This window comes from Python bivittatus, unplaced genomic scaffold (genome assembly GCF_059951505.1).
Source record: "Python bivittatus isolate LINGU-HERP-01145 unplaced genomic scaffold, Pbiv_v1 ctg000610_np1212, whole genome shotgun sequence".
NCBI lineage: Eukaryota > Metazoa > Chordata > Lepidosauria > Squamata > Pythonidae > Python > Python bivittatus.
Window position 1 is genome coordinate 19968673 of NW_028277088.1, and position 14902 is coordinate 19983574.

The 14902-nt window shown below is 39.8% G+C and overlaps 1 protein-coding gene across 1 annotated transcript in view; it reads left to right on the top strand.

The window, feature by feature from the left end:
* ST8SIA6 (ST8 alpha-N-acetyl-neuraminide alpha-2,8-sialyltransferase 6) overlaps window positions 1–5200 on the top strand; it is a 40354-nt gene extending 35154 nt beyond the window's left edge. The window contains exons 6-8 of the mRNA XM_088150470.1: window positions 463–572; window positions 1637–1729; window positions 2335–5200. Coding sequence (XP_088006596.1) covers window positions 463–572; window positions 1637–1729; window positions 2335–2803 — 672 coding nt within the window. The 3' untranslated portion in view covers window positions 2804–5200. The remainder of the gene's footprint in view (window positions 1–462; window positions 573–1636; window positions 1730–2334) is intronic.
* The last annotated feature ends 9702 nt before the right edge of the window (window positions 5201–14902 follow it).

Sequence of the window (14902 nt, forward strand, 5' to 3'; positions counted from 1 at the left end):
GCCCATAAATGTATCTGAGGTCCCTGCTGTATAGTGTTGGATCTTAGAAAGCAGAAGTGGCAAGAAATTATGGAGATATGCTGTAGGAAGATATCCACTCATTGACTGGATTCACATTTCATGTTAAAACCTGGTGTAGTTTGGGCTTGATTTAGTATATTATATGAACGCTGCTGTTATAGATTGTAGACCAAGTTTATGGCTTTGCACAAAGTGGCATTTCAACAAACCATGATTAAATGAACACTGGCTTAATGCAATGTGTGAACCCAGACATTATTTGGCCTCTGGAAAATACTGGAGATTAAAGATAGGAGACTCATATTTAGCAGCAATATAGGTAATGCTCTCTTCTGCATCACTCAGTAAGTACATTTTAATATAAAACTTTATTAAAAGAAATGCATGTCCATACTTTTCTTAAACTGCCACACAAGAAATAACACTGTCCCTTGTTTTCAGTCTCAGCCTCTGGATTTCCCTTTCAAGCACTGTGCAGTTGTTGGAAACGGAGGGATCCTTAAGAGCTCCAATTGTGGAGCTGAAATTGATAAATCTGACTTTGTGTTTAGGTGAGAAATTCTAAGTATGACAATCAACTCACTACAGCCCATTAATAAGAAAGTGAGTGAACCAGCCTTTCTCATGTGGTCATGTTGGCTATGGATGGCAGGAGTTGCAGTCTAACACAGCTAGAAAGTGAAGTCACCATGTTGGGGAAGAATGCATAACATGTAGAGGTCATCATCTGCAAATACAAAATTGTTTGTCCCTGCATTTCAGTACCACTTAATTGTGCTGGAATCTAGATGTTCAAGGTATAGTCAGTTTTAAGTGGGGGATAGCAAGGGAGGGGTTAAGTTGGGTTATTCTGTTATCGCCTGTATGCTTTGTTACAAGGTAATGAAATCAGTTGCACCAGATCTATGCATGTGTGGAAGGTGAGCTTAATCCTGAGGCTTTGCAGTGAATGAAGACAACTTGGATCAAATAAATACATAGTCACTTCCTCCTCACCAATTTTCTATCCCCAAATGGTCCATTGAAGCACTTCCCATTGTAGCTTTTTGCAGGCATAATTGGACTTAGGAACAGACACAGCCTCACCACTGAAGAGGCACCTCTGATCCATCTGTCCTCCGTTTGGAAGGCTGACAAGAGGGATGACATGGTATCTGTTATTCATTTTTAGCAGATACATGAATTTGTCTAATCCCCTTTCAAAACCATCTAAACAATTGGTCATCACCACATCTTATTGAAGGAATGCTGTAAGTTAGTTTTGATTCCTAATGTTGAGACTTAATTGTTATGGATATGATATATATTCAGCATACTCCTATGCTGAGACATAAGTTCCATTATTTTCCCAGAAGGCATATTTAGAACAACAGCCCTAGAAATCCAACTGGTGTCCTTTGGATATAGTGATGAGACTACAGAAGTGGTGAGACTACAATTCTCAGAACTCAGTTGTCTAGGGATTCTGGGAACTCTACTCACAAGACATTTGGACAGCGCCTAATTGGGAAAAGCTTGGTAAAAATGATATATATTTTAATACCAGAGAAAAATCTGAGTGCTATAATAGGAGAAAGTTTGGAGTGGATTCTAAACACCTTTTGTAAAATTCCAGGTGCAACCTTCCCCCAACCAGTGGAAGTGTCAGTCAAGATGTTGGCAATAAGACAAACCTTGTAACTGTTAACCCAAGCATTATAGCCCAGAAGTGAGTATGACTGGTATTATTTGCAACCTGTATTTAATTATTAGGTTGAACATCCCAGAAACTTACTGGTGTGTTATCATCATCACCATGGCTTCTGAGTTCATTAATGGTCCCAAGCCCCCTCTTAAAAGGCAGGCTAATGCAAATAGAGACCCCTTAGGTTATTAAGGGGAAAAGTGATGGAGCTGTGGAGTCCTGTAGCTTCTGCTGTTGACTCCCACACTAGTGACTCCATCGCTATGAGATCAGGAAAGTACTGTGATAATGAAAACCATCAGCTAAAGAGTGGCAATGGGCTTTCTTGTCTCTCAGCGCTCCTTAAGGTTTTGCTTCAGTGCTGCATCTACTTTTATGTCATGCATTGACTGAACATATGGCAAAGGACCAAAAGCGGGGGGGGGGGGATGGACTCCCTGTGAAACAAAATCTGCATAGTCATTTCCTTGAAGGTGTTTCTCTTTGTGTGCAAACTGAATATTAGTAAATTTAAATAAACTGTGAAATCATCTTGACTGCCTGTCTGTCCATTGTTAAGCTACTGTTTAAGTGGATGCCCTACATTTTGAGCACTTATCCACATCCAGTGTCTTTGCTCTTATGACCAGATATAACAAACTGAATGGTCAGAAGGCCACCTTCCTGGAAAACATTGCGAACTATGGAGAAGCTTTCCTTTTGCTACCTGCCTTTTCCTTCAGGAGCAACACAGCAGCATCTTTCAAAGTACATCACACCCTGAAAGAATTCAGCGCAAAGCAGAAGGCCATATTTTTCTATCCCAGGTATCTCAAAAGTCTGGCTCAGTTCTGGAGGACTAAGGGTGTCAAAGCCTACCGGCTGTCTTCTGGCTTCATGATCACCAGTGCAGCGGTGGAACTCTGTGAAAATGTGAAGCTGTATGGTTTCTGGCCTTTCTCAAAAAACATAGCAGGCATCCCCATAAGTCACCACTACTATGACAACCAACTTCCAAAGCCTGGTTTCCATGCCATGCCCAAGGAGTATAACCAGATTCTTCAGCTCCATGGAAGAGGTATCCTCAAGCTGCAGTTCGGCAAATGTCTAACAGAGTAGCCCAAGGTATATTTTCAGGAGGGGGGGACACTTTCTTCTGTCAAGGTCCTGCATTCCCATCTTGGTGGAGGGGACAACAGTTTATTGAAGGGCGATGCCAGAAGGGGTTGATGCTGAAGCTCAAATTGGGTTATAAAAGCTCCTTTCTCTCTGTCTTTCTGACACTCCTTTTTCTTTCTTTGTGACAGTTCTTTTGTTTCTAACTTTCCCTTCTCTGATTCTCTCTGTCTTATCCACCCATTGACACTTCCCAAAATTTGAACTTATTGCCTACAAAGGGTTTTTGAAATGAGGACAACTGCACAGAATTAGGGTGAGAACCAGAGGGTGCACTGAGATCATGAGTTTGTCATTTTTATTTTCAATAGAAGAGAATGTTTATAGTTCAGGGTTGAACTGTGGAGTCCTTGGTGATCTCTGAGCTTGCTTGCTTGCAGATGTCTCATTACCCAACTAAATAAAACCGTCAGTGACTCACACTGATGGTGTTACCTAGTTGGGTTATGAAACGTCTGCAAGCAAACAACCAAGCACGTAGAGCACCAAAAACTCCATATTTTTACTTTACTTGAATATATAGTCATTAATTAAGCAGCAATGGCTTCATGTTTTACAGCTGGGATGGGCAATCCGTGGCCCATGGCCACATACTACCCTCAAATCCCTGGCTGCCAGACCTCTATGATTGAAACTGGCAGCACTGTTTGCTGTCAGTTGGAGATAAGAGATGCATAAAAATTGCGAAAGAAGCTCTAAAATATTTTTAACATTTTAATTTTTTTTTTAAAAAACCCACTCCCAAATCCAAGGAAAATGGAAAATCTTAATCCTGCCCACAATTAAACAGGGCCACTGGATGAGAAGCCACAGCCCCACTTGGTTTGCATCATTGTATGCCCATCCACCTGAAGCTCTCAGCCATTCCAGAAATGTTAATGACCAAAACACTTTATAGTGCTTCAGACAACAGTGTTATTACCTGTGAATTTTCCTAGGCATATCCTTAACTAAAATTTTAATTTTAATTTTGTCATGCATCATATGGACATGATACCTTCTTTGGCAAGGAACCTGGGAGAGAAATAAATGTAGTCTTGCTAGATCAGAGTCAGAGTCCATTCAATACAGCTCTTGTTCCTTACTGAGATCAGCAAGCACATGAATTGAGATTTATTTCACAATATTTTCAAAAACACGTGCACAACCTGTGCAAAGGTCTTTGGAAAACAGGATTTTATGGACTTGTGTACGACATTCAAACCACAGATTTGATAGCACAGGAGATGCTGGCTTAGAACTAACAATGTTCTGCACTTTTTTCAACCGTTCTCCTTCAGGCTGATGGAGAAGCAATAGCTTTTAATTAAGCTTTCCAAGAAAAATAACGATTTGGTGAAATTCTCATGGATGAGGTGTGGGCGTTTTGCATTTATTTGTAAGGTCACTGCAAGGTGTGTGAGAGTGCCCTATCTTTCACTGGACAATTATTTCTCCAGCAATATTCAGCCTCCTCCTTTTCACTGAATCCCAAGGTAAGACGTCATGACACAACTCCCCCATGGGCAGAGGCATGTGGATGGGATGGTCATAAAAGTCAAGATAGTGGCTGCAGCTACATAAGTGAAGCCCTAACCCTTTTTTACATGCATCACAAAGATGGGATTTTGATCATGTTGTCACAGCTGCCATCTTGAATTTTTTGATCTCCCTATGGATGCCTCTGTCTATGGGGCTTTTTTAGATGGGGAAATGTGGGCAGCCAGGGAGGCTCCTGAGGAAGAACAAGATGTGGAAGAGGAGAACAACATCATCAGCAACTCATCAGTTCCAAAGTGCAACCAAGAAATACTTTAAATTAGCCCTGGAATGAAGTTAACAAAAAAACCAGAAGCCCCTTTCATTAGAGAATCTGTTGGAGAAATCAACGGGTGCAGATTTTGTCCCAACATTACCTAAAATCACTGGGAGTTGCTGGGAGTTGGGCGGCATATAAATGTAATAAATCATTATTAATTATTAAATTATTAACAATAACTTATTAAAATCAAAGCTCTGCTTGCAGCTGGGGAGTTTGCCCTAACCCTAGAAAGCGTAGGGTAGCCATAGAAAGTATAATTTCATTTTCCTTAAAAAGAAAGTGTTTCAACCTGATGGAATGAAACTGTTTTTGACTAATGAGACAATGTCAGTGATGTAATAAAGGATTTTAAATTGAGATGGGACTGAAATGATCTGGTTCATTTTTGTTTAGTGGGGGCGGGGGGAGGCTATGACAGAAGAGCTACAGAAGTGCAGATGATCATTAGATGGCAGCAAAAGAAACGTGTCTTTGCTGCCTCTACTGGTGGCCTGGATTTTTCAGCTCAGATCTGAAAACCCTAATCCAGTGTTTCTCAACCGTGGCCATTTTAAGATATGTGGACTTGAACTCCCAGAATTCCCAGCCAGCATGGCTGGCTGGGGAATTCTGGGAGTTGAAGTCCACATATCTTAAAGTGGCCACGGTTGAGAAACACTGTCCTCATCTGTGAATTGATGCAAAGGCATTTATTTTTGAGGGTTTTAACCCTCCTTCCCATTTTAAAGCAAAGGCAAATAAATGCCAATAAGAAGATGTGTGACCTACATGGCATGGTTTGCTTGCAAATGAATAAATGGTAATAACATATTGAAGAGATGGTTTAAAGGTACCTCTGCAGGGTGATGTTGGAGTTGTTCAAATGTCAGATTATGCAATTGAGCAAGTATAACTACAAAGCATTTTGTACTTAAGGATGGCGGTCTAAAAACAAACAAAAAACGTGTGCCATTTTAAGTTGTCGTAATCTACCTTTTTACCTAGATAACATTTTCAAAGCTCAGAAGGTTCGCTATCGCTAAGAAAACACAGTCTCGGGATGAAAGCAATGTTCATACAGCTCTTGCAGTCTTAGCTGTTATACTTGTCAAAGCATTTCTTGTTTTCTTAATGCAACCTAAAAGGGAAGAAAGTTGTCTGTCGGGTTCTTGGACCTATATCACTGAAGCTTTTCTAGTGTGCAAGGAGTTATACGTGGACTGTGTCCAAATGTGAGCCTTCTTCTGCATTGTGTCATTGCGTTCTTGTTTTTCTTACTTGTAGAACCACAATGTAGCATCCCGTTTGTTTCTGTGAAGTGTTGTATTGCCAGAAAATACAACCCACTGCAATCTGTTCATACCCATGGGCAGGTAACATGTGCAGAATCTTCTGCATTCTTGTCTTGAGCATCTTTTCCTCTCCACCCATTAACACAATAGTAGTTGAGAGCAGGCAAGAGATGTTAAGAATATTCCAACAGGCCTTATAAAACCAGAATATTAAATTCTCCAAGAATTGGCCAATCCCTGTCTTATCCTCCAATCATCATGTCAGAAATTAAATATTCCTGTATTTTGTAACAAGGATAAAGTTATACTTTTAAGTGTAACATTAAAGAATGGAATTCATGAGGTCAGCGTAAAGTGAAAAAGAACTGCGCCCCAAGGAATAGTGGTAGAAACCACTGCTTTGCACACCCATTTTCCAGTCTCATAATATTGATGTTGTATGGGCAGACAAAAATAATACTCTATCCTATAATCAAAATATATTTTGTAAAAAAGATACATCTGTACCTAATTGATGCAAGTTTTACAGATAATCATCTGGACTCTGAAGTTTAAATTCTTAATGCGTGTTTCATTAAAATACTATTAGAATTAAATTATTAACAAGTCTTGATTAAATTTTCTTCTCTTAACAACATGGAGCAAGGGAGAACAAGTTATATCATGCATTCCAATAAAAATTGGGATATGCCTCTTGGGCAACATTTTCAGACCATTGATGGAGTTCTATTAACCAAATGAGGCACTTGTCTGCAAAAATTGGAGAAATAAATAACTTTTTGGATTGACTTTTCCCAGAGATGAAAGGCAGAGCAGAGATTCTACTGATGTCAGCATAGTCATTTTCAGAAACTGAAATTCTCCATTTAATTCTGGCCACTTAATGGAACAGAACTTTGATGGAATTCTGTCAGGGTCAGTCTGAAATGACAAGAACAGGTGGGTAATGAAACAACTGGGAAATCAAAACACACCAGATCCATTGAAGTTAATGGAACTGTATACAGGGAGAGAAAGAGAGAGAAAAATTGCTATCTACCCATTTTTATCAGTCTGTACCACAGATGGCAGCAACTGTGGAACTACAACAGTCTGTTTAGTTGGGATTATAATAATTCCATCAAAGAGATCACACACACACACTTATATTATATTATATTATATTATATTATATTATATTATATTATATTATATACAGCATCAGGCAACTGATCTGCACTTGGGGAAAATCAGCTTCAAATAGCCATTTAGTAATGAAAATCACTACCTAGTTTTGGTAATTCAGTCTCTCTCTGACTGATTTGCCATAGTCAGCAGAAAAGTGGGAACTACACAGGCCCAGCTGCATTTTGCAAACACACTCCCAATCATGTGTACAAAGGTTCCATTAGCACATGCCACTCATTCTTATATTCCATCCCCAACTGTCCTTGATTCCAGAGAAATGTTTACATGTGGATCTAGGTGGAGACCCATAACTCAATAGCTGATGAGATCCTTGTGGGAGATCCCTGCACTTGTTCCACCTTGTCACAACGCCAGGCATTTTGCACTGGCATTAGAAGCGTGCCGTATTTGAAAGATCATTAAACACATCAACATGGCTTCATGTTATAAAACCAGGGAATGTCCTTTTGGTTTTTATGTCTATGGAAAGATAGGTTATATGTTTTTTTTTCTGGACTTTTAAATAAATTATTTAACATTGTAGTAAGTATTGATAGCCTGTGAATTTCTACAATGACCGAAATATTGAACGTTGAACATAGAATCTCAAACTACTTATGCTTGTGTAGGTATTCCCCTCTTCTTTTAGTCTCTTCAGTAATTTTGTCCCAGCGTTTGATGCTTTACAGTCTAAATATGATATTATTGTCTATTTGAAATTGTTACTAAGTGGCTATATTTATGGATGAATATCTTCATTTTCTGTGCAATGTATTGGAAATTGTACACTGCTACTTTCTGTATCAGTTTATTGTCCTATTAGGTCATGTTTTGTCATCAGCCAAAAGACATTGTTGATGCTTTGCTTTAATGAGGTGTCTCAGTGCCAAAGACTCTTTGCTTTCATAGATGTAAAGTATATGTTGGGTGGTGAATTGGAAAATTTTTTGTGGTTTTATTTGAAAATACTGCTAATAAAAAGGATTGTGATATTTATGTCATCTACCAAATCATTTTATGCTTACAGCCAGGTCATTATGAATGCAATCCTGTATAGCCCTATTAGATGAAGGATCCCCAACCGTTTTGGATAGATGAGCAATGTGGAATTTTGAAGATTTTTATGGGCATCCATCAGAAAGGGGCTACCGTGGTGGGCATAATCAGTCACCAAACACCCATGTGCCAGGAGGCAAGCTGGTGAGGTTGTTTCATCCTTCTGTAGCTTCCCAAAAAGCTCTCCCAGCTTACATGTGTGTGCATTTCTGGGCATACTTCCAAAGTATTGGCCTGCAACCATTCGCCATGTTTTTTTTAAGACTGCCTCTTGAATGTATGTGGGACTCAGAGGTGTTTTTTTTTTTGAAAATAAAGATGATGTTGAGTTGGTATGTTTTGTTTTTGTACTTATAGAATCATGCCCCAGGTTACAGCACCCCAGAAGGAAGAGCACCACTAAAACAGGACAGGGACATTCAGTGTATTTTCTCATTTGCTTATAAACAAGTCAGATGACTTAAATCCTACATTTAACAAATTAATTGAACTAAGATACTTTTTATATTGCCTATATGTAGGGGGCATATTTGATTTATTATAGTTGTTTCTCGTGTTGAAAAATCACCAAAATCAACTGTTCTTGAGAAAGTTCTCTTAAGCATGACCTGAATCAAGGCATGCAAATGAATTGTTTACCGTGAAGAGAGACTGAAACAGTCTTTTTGCAACCAATGACTCTGATTAAGGTCTGCTGGAAGATTCTCATTTGCATGGCTTAATTAATTGATGGTCCCAATCCTCATTCTATTGAAACAAAAAGGTTTCTGTATGCAGTGGTTGTTAGGTCTTTTGTTAAAACGCTTTGCAGTGGTAACAAAATCTTGGAAAATGAGAAGTCACACTCTTCTCCTCCTCTTAAAGCCATCTAACCCTCTGGCTATTGTTATCATATCTTATGTCGATTTACATAAATTAATTGTGCATTATCTCAAGAACTCTTACACAGCATTTCCAGGGAAGAATCTGTAGTACAAGTTTATTTCAATAAATCACAGAATTAGAGTGATTTCTTTTTTGCTCTGCTTCTCTCTCTTTGTAGATAAGGATTTGTATCTAGCTTGCCTTCCCCCAAAAATGAGTCACTCAAAACGTGAATTATAAAATATGAAAAAACACACATACAAAAGACTTTAAAACAATAACTGTTAGCACTAGACTGACTGGATTTGTAAGGTGACCTTTGGTTGGTTAGTTGGTTTTGGCTCAGTGTGTTCTATGAATTGAGTCATTATGTGTTGTAAACAATGCCTTAAGGTAGAGTGTGGAATAAACACAACCAGACATGCTTTATTCAGTACAGCAAAGTTAAACCATGGCTTATGGAAAGTGGGAACCTAGCTATTATCCCTTGGTCTAGGAATTTGCTTAGGGTATGTGTATTCTTTACTGTACATACTGACTATCCTTTCTATTGCTTAAGCCTTGTGATCGTGTAAGTGCAATGAAGGAAGGCTTGATCTGGCTGCTCTAATGATATAGCTTACCAGAGCAATGGGGGAATGAATAATATCCCTTGACATTATGCAACCCTGTCTCTATAGCAGGCTGTCAGGCATCTGGAGGCTGAAGAGACAGATCTCCACACCCATGGCCAGAAAGACTACCCTATACATCAAAAAGTTGTGATCTCCTTCAGTTTCTGCAGCAACATTGACTGTTCGTACATGGAAGTGTCCAGTTTCCACAAAACCTGACAGCTGCACTAAAGGAAGCTGGGACCAAGGGCCATGGATAAGTGGTCCAATGACAGCTCAGCTGATTCCAGGGCAACGAACACCATTTGCTTCACTGGAGGATGTTAACCTGTGTCTAGTAATTCCCACCCTTCAGAAATGTATCCCATTCTGGGGGCATTGCTTCTTGGGAAAGTTGGTTCACAAGAAGCTGTTCTCTGATTGAAGTTCAAGGAAGAGCTCAGACTCTACTCTCAATTCTGGTTCAGGACATACAGTAATTGGCTTCTCTTGCTGATAAATAATAAGATTATTTCCCCTATGTAGAAAAATAGGTAAGCTGCAGGCTACAGCATTAATGTGCAGCATTTATCTATAGAAGTGGGACTCTGCAGTCTATGGCTTTGGTAAATTGCATTTTTCTAAAATTCACAGACGCTCTTTAGTATAATTTCAATTACTGGAAATGTTTATTTGATGACGGGCAATTTGACTGAAGGTCTCTTGGGCACTAGGAGGAATCCCAGAAGGAATTCGCCATTCACTGTGTCAAAAACCAAGCCAAATATTCAGAAGTTGCAAATGTTAGTTTCCTTGCTTTTGCAGTAATTGCTTGGAAACAGTAGCATTGAAAACATGAGAACATACACTGGGGAAGAGGCAGGCAAAAGAAGCATCTTTTTGATAGCTTTGTTGTGCTGTAAGATATCAAAAAAGGGAAGCTACGTAGTCTTGACTCCAGAATCAATGTTTCTTAATCTATAGTTGTTGGAGTTGGGGCAGTGAACATGCCTCTTTTGTAAATCTTCATAATAGTTGTGTACGGTAAAATAGAGCTAAGGGGGAGTAACTGAGTCACTTGGGCTGGGAATTAAACCCAGACATTTCTTTCCACCTACAGGCCAAGGATATAACAGCTAAACAAAACGAAAACGAATCAGACAATGGTTTGATTCACAATCTCACTGAGCAATGGTTCGATTAACTGTGGTTTATGGAATAACACTCAATCGGCTGAGTTAACTATACCAAAAGCATGTAAGCTATATCTTGGCTTAGAGCAGTCAGTGTAAATCAGAACAAGAGTCAACATCTGGTTCATCTCACAGCTTTATACTGTGAATGAACCCAGTCTGTTGTAGCTTGTTAACAGACCATGAGTTGATGCAGAATGTGAGCTAGCAGCATCACAAGCAAAGTATTTTTCCTATTTGCAACCAGTAGGAACTGTTGTGTGGAGTAGCCCATCATTCCATCCTCCCTAACTAGAATAGCTGGTAGACATGCTTGGCGAAGGCTTCAGCTAGGGTAACCAATCGGTTTCTTCATTTCTTCATGCTTTTCTCATTTGCAATGTTTCCCTCTTCTGTTACGACATTTGGTATCTTGTTCCAGCCATTGCTTGAAGTGGCAATTTATTTTATTTTGCCAGTGCCAATTCTTTAAGGGCTCTCAGAGGGCACCCTTGTATTCAAAAAACAACCTATATTTGAGAAAGCATCCAGCCCGATGTAGTTTGAAGTACCCTAGAGAGCTACTTCAAAATCTGTCCAGGCTGGGCATGGGGAAACATTAGCAAGATGTTATAGTTATGCTGAAAAGTGCTGAGGGATGCATACCTGTGGCCGGTAGAAAACAATATGTTATTGGAAGGGTAGCTTGAAAGTAATTAAAATAATCATGATCGGTACACTTATTGCTCCAAATGTAATATGACATGCAAAGTATTTCTACCTGATAATTTAAGAGAATCCATAAAAAAGGAAAATTGAATATGCATGGGTAATTTGCTGGGAGGTAATAAAACGTTAATTGGAAGGACAGAAAAGAAAACCATCTGTGGTGCAAAAGCGTCAGAGAATATAGAATGGCATGATTATGTATAAGGTAATTGCTGCAATTTAAAGTACCAATGAATAAAGAGATGTCACTTGTCTAAGTAACTTAAAAGATTTGTTGAAGAACTTCATGAAATACTGCAGTCAGCATAATCTCAAGACTAAATATTATTTATAGATCACAGGCACAGAAGGGCAGAAGTTCATTAAATTAGTTCCACTTAGTGAATAATTACAGTTTGAACATTTCTAAAAAGAAGTTAAAAGAACTTCTTTTAAGGCTCAGCCATGGCAGTGGAAATGACACTTTCTCGGCAGAAAACAGAAATTAGAGAAAAAACATTCCCAATTTAACATTATAGGGATATACTAGTAATAGCTTTTATATTTTTTGAGAATTACCTATGTCCAATACTTTTTGTCCTTTATTATGGATGCATCAGCATTAGCTTCCTTGACCAAGTGTTGGATTAATCAGTTATTCCCAGCCTTCTCCTTTATGAAGACCACTACATCATCAATGAAAGCTTTCGGGGACCACTACAGAAGCTTATAGAACCTGGGATGTCCTGGGGTCCTCCATCCAGTTCCTCCATCCTGTGGTCCTCCATCCTGTGGTCCTCCATCCACACCCTAGCTGGGTCTGAACTTCCTTCCTTCCTTCCTTCCTTCCTTCCTTCCTTCCTTCCTTCCTTCCTTCCTTCCTTCCTTCCTTCCTTCCTTCCTTCCTTTCCTTCCTTCCGCTATACTAGTTTCAGGGCTTCCAACGTGAACCTTCTCCAAGGCTGCTGGGGCAATTTTGCCTCATAAAGGGGAAGGAGGGTTAAGTTGCTCCCTCTGACGCCATGCTGCCAACTGGATAACCTGAATGTCTTATCTACTTGGCATAAGGATCCTACAAATTACCCTACGATGGTCCTGGCCATTTGGGGTTAATTTTAGGGTCCAGCATTCCTTCTAAGAAAGTTAGCCATCATTTTCTAATTGGGCTCCCATTTACCATTCTCCAGGCATGAATATGAGCAGCCTATGACACCGATCTGGAACAAATCCATTGAAAGCAATGAAAACAGTGCCATTAACCAGCATCCTCATTTGTTAGGACCATCGACCCATGCAAGTTATTGTTTGGTTTTTATGCTGTACAGGATGTTACTGATTTTACTGAAACTTTAATAGGGTGTCATTACAGCACTTTGATTGAACTGTCCAGCGCTTGAGAATTTATTGTGTGAGGCTCTTAAACAAAGGCAATAAATAAAATGCTTTGCCCTGATCTTCTGTAACATGCCTCTCTTGCTTTATGTTTGCAAGAACAGCGACATCTTGTGGTGGACTACATTAACTACAAGCTAAATCCATTGCATCGATATTTGAAGAAATAGTATTCAGAGTTCCATCATCGGGATCGATCCTTAGGACAATGATTATATTAACTCTTTTGTCCAGAAAAATACTTCTAAATGCATCTGTTTCCCTTAATCGAAAAGTCATCGCTCCCCTTCATTTCTCAGAAAACCAAGGTGACAGGCAAGCACCAGCATGCTATTGCAGTACCAAAATATACGAAAGGAGGGCTACTTAGCCCCCATGTATTAGGCAGTGTTTCTCAACCTCGGCAACTTTAAGATGTGTGGACTTCAACTCCCAGAATTCCCCAGCCAGATTGCAACATCTTTTTGCAAGCTACCATTATTCTAGAGATGGGCAACCACAGACTCCATCCAGGTCCCAAGCTTCTTTTTTATAAGGATGAGAGCCACCATCACCATCCCATCCTGAGATCATGCTACTGTGATTTGATAGCAAATTCCTGATTTACGGAAATACATTGTTCTCCCCCCCCCCAAAATACAGGCTAAAATAAACATGTTAAATCTCTGATGGTCTGAGTACACCTATTTGAAGGGCATCTGCAGGGGAGTCAAGATGGCCGTTGTGATGTGATTAAAGTTGCAACACTTGTGAAAAAGTGGGGGATTTCATGTGGTCAGGGCCACCATTTTGCCTTCTTTGAAACTCCTCTGCAGACGCCCCTGCAGATCTGCAATATTTGAGAGGCTGAGACTGTAACTTACTCTCTGGAGCAGCAGCTTCTCAAACTTGACAACTTTAAGATGTGTGTGGACTTCAACTCCCCAGCATAGCTGGCTGGGGAGTTGTGGGAATTGAAGTCCACACACATCTTAAAGTTGCCAAGTTTTGAGAATTAGTGAGCTAGAACAACACAGGAAGCCATGCAGTGATATATCACAGGAAGGGGCAGAGCCAAGGAATTTCATTTCTCTGGGTTTTAAGGGTGGAAATGGGGAGACAAGGCCTTTGTGAATTTCCACCTTTATAATGATCCAATTAGTTAAAAAGTTGAAATAAAAACAGAGTAACACTTTGTCTCCAAACGTTGGCAGAGTAATCTCAGGGTGCTATGGAAGTATGCTTCCTGCATGGGATGCCAAGGCCATCTAACAAAGATTATAGTACAATCACGATGGCAGGCTTAACTTTGGCTATATGGTCCCCACAGTATAAAAAGCTGCAGGGAGGGTAAAAAGGCCAGTAAACATCAAGTCTCCAGTCAGGGAGGCACCACAATTATCAGGGGGACTAATCTATGCTTTGCAGACAAAGCAGCTGTAAGGAAAACAAAAGCTTAGCTGCAAGAACAAATTCATCTGCTAGTGCATGTGCGTGCGTACACACACCACTGTGATTCTCCTTTGCTTGTTCCTATCAAATCAGTACAGGTGAACTGACATGTTTGCAAAGGTAATCAGTATCTTTTTATGCAAAGCTGAAAATAGTGTGTGGGAACTAAAGCGGGCCACCTTAAATATTGAAGAAAATATAAAATTTTCATGACAAACTCCATTTCCGGCGACCAGTTTTCTCAGCAAGAATGCGCAAGTGGTTTGCCATTGCCCCCTTTTTTATTTACTTGGGCAATTTTACAATACTCCCATCCAAATACTAACCAGGTCCAATCCTGCTTAGCTTTACAGAGCTGGTTACATCTTACATGCTACCAAGATAAATCTCTGTAGTTTCTTCCAAACCCAATCCAGTATCATTATAAAGTTGCCGCTGCATTGCAAAGAACATGGGAACTCACCTCTATGGCAGAAGCATACAAATTTTATCTCCCTGGCCCCTTGGCAGTCAAGATGCTGCTGCTGCTGCTTCAGCATTTTGGAGAGAGGTAGAGCCTCAGGCTAACTAAGATACTACGATCAGTG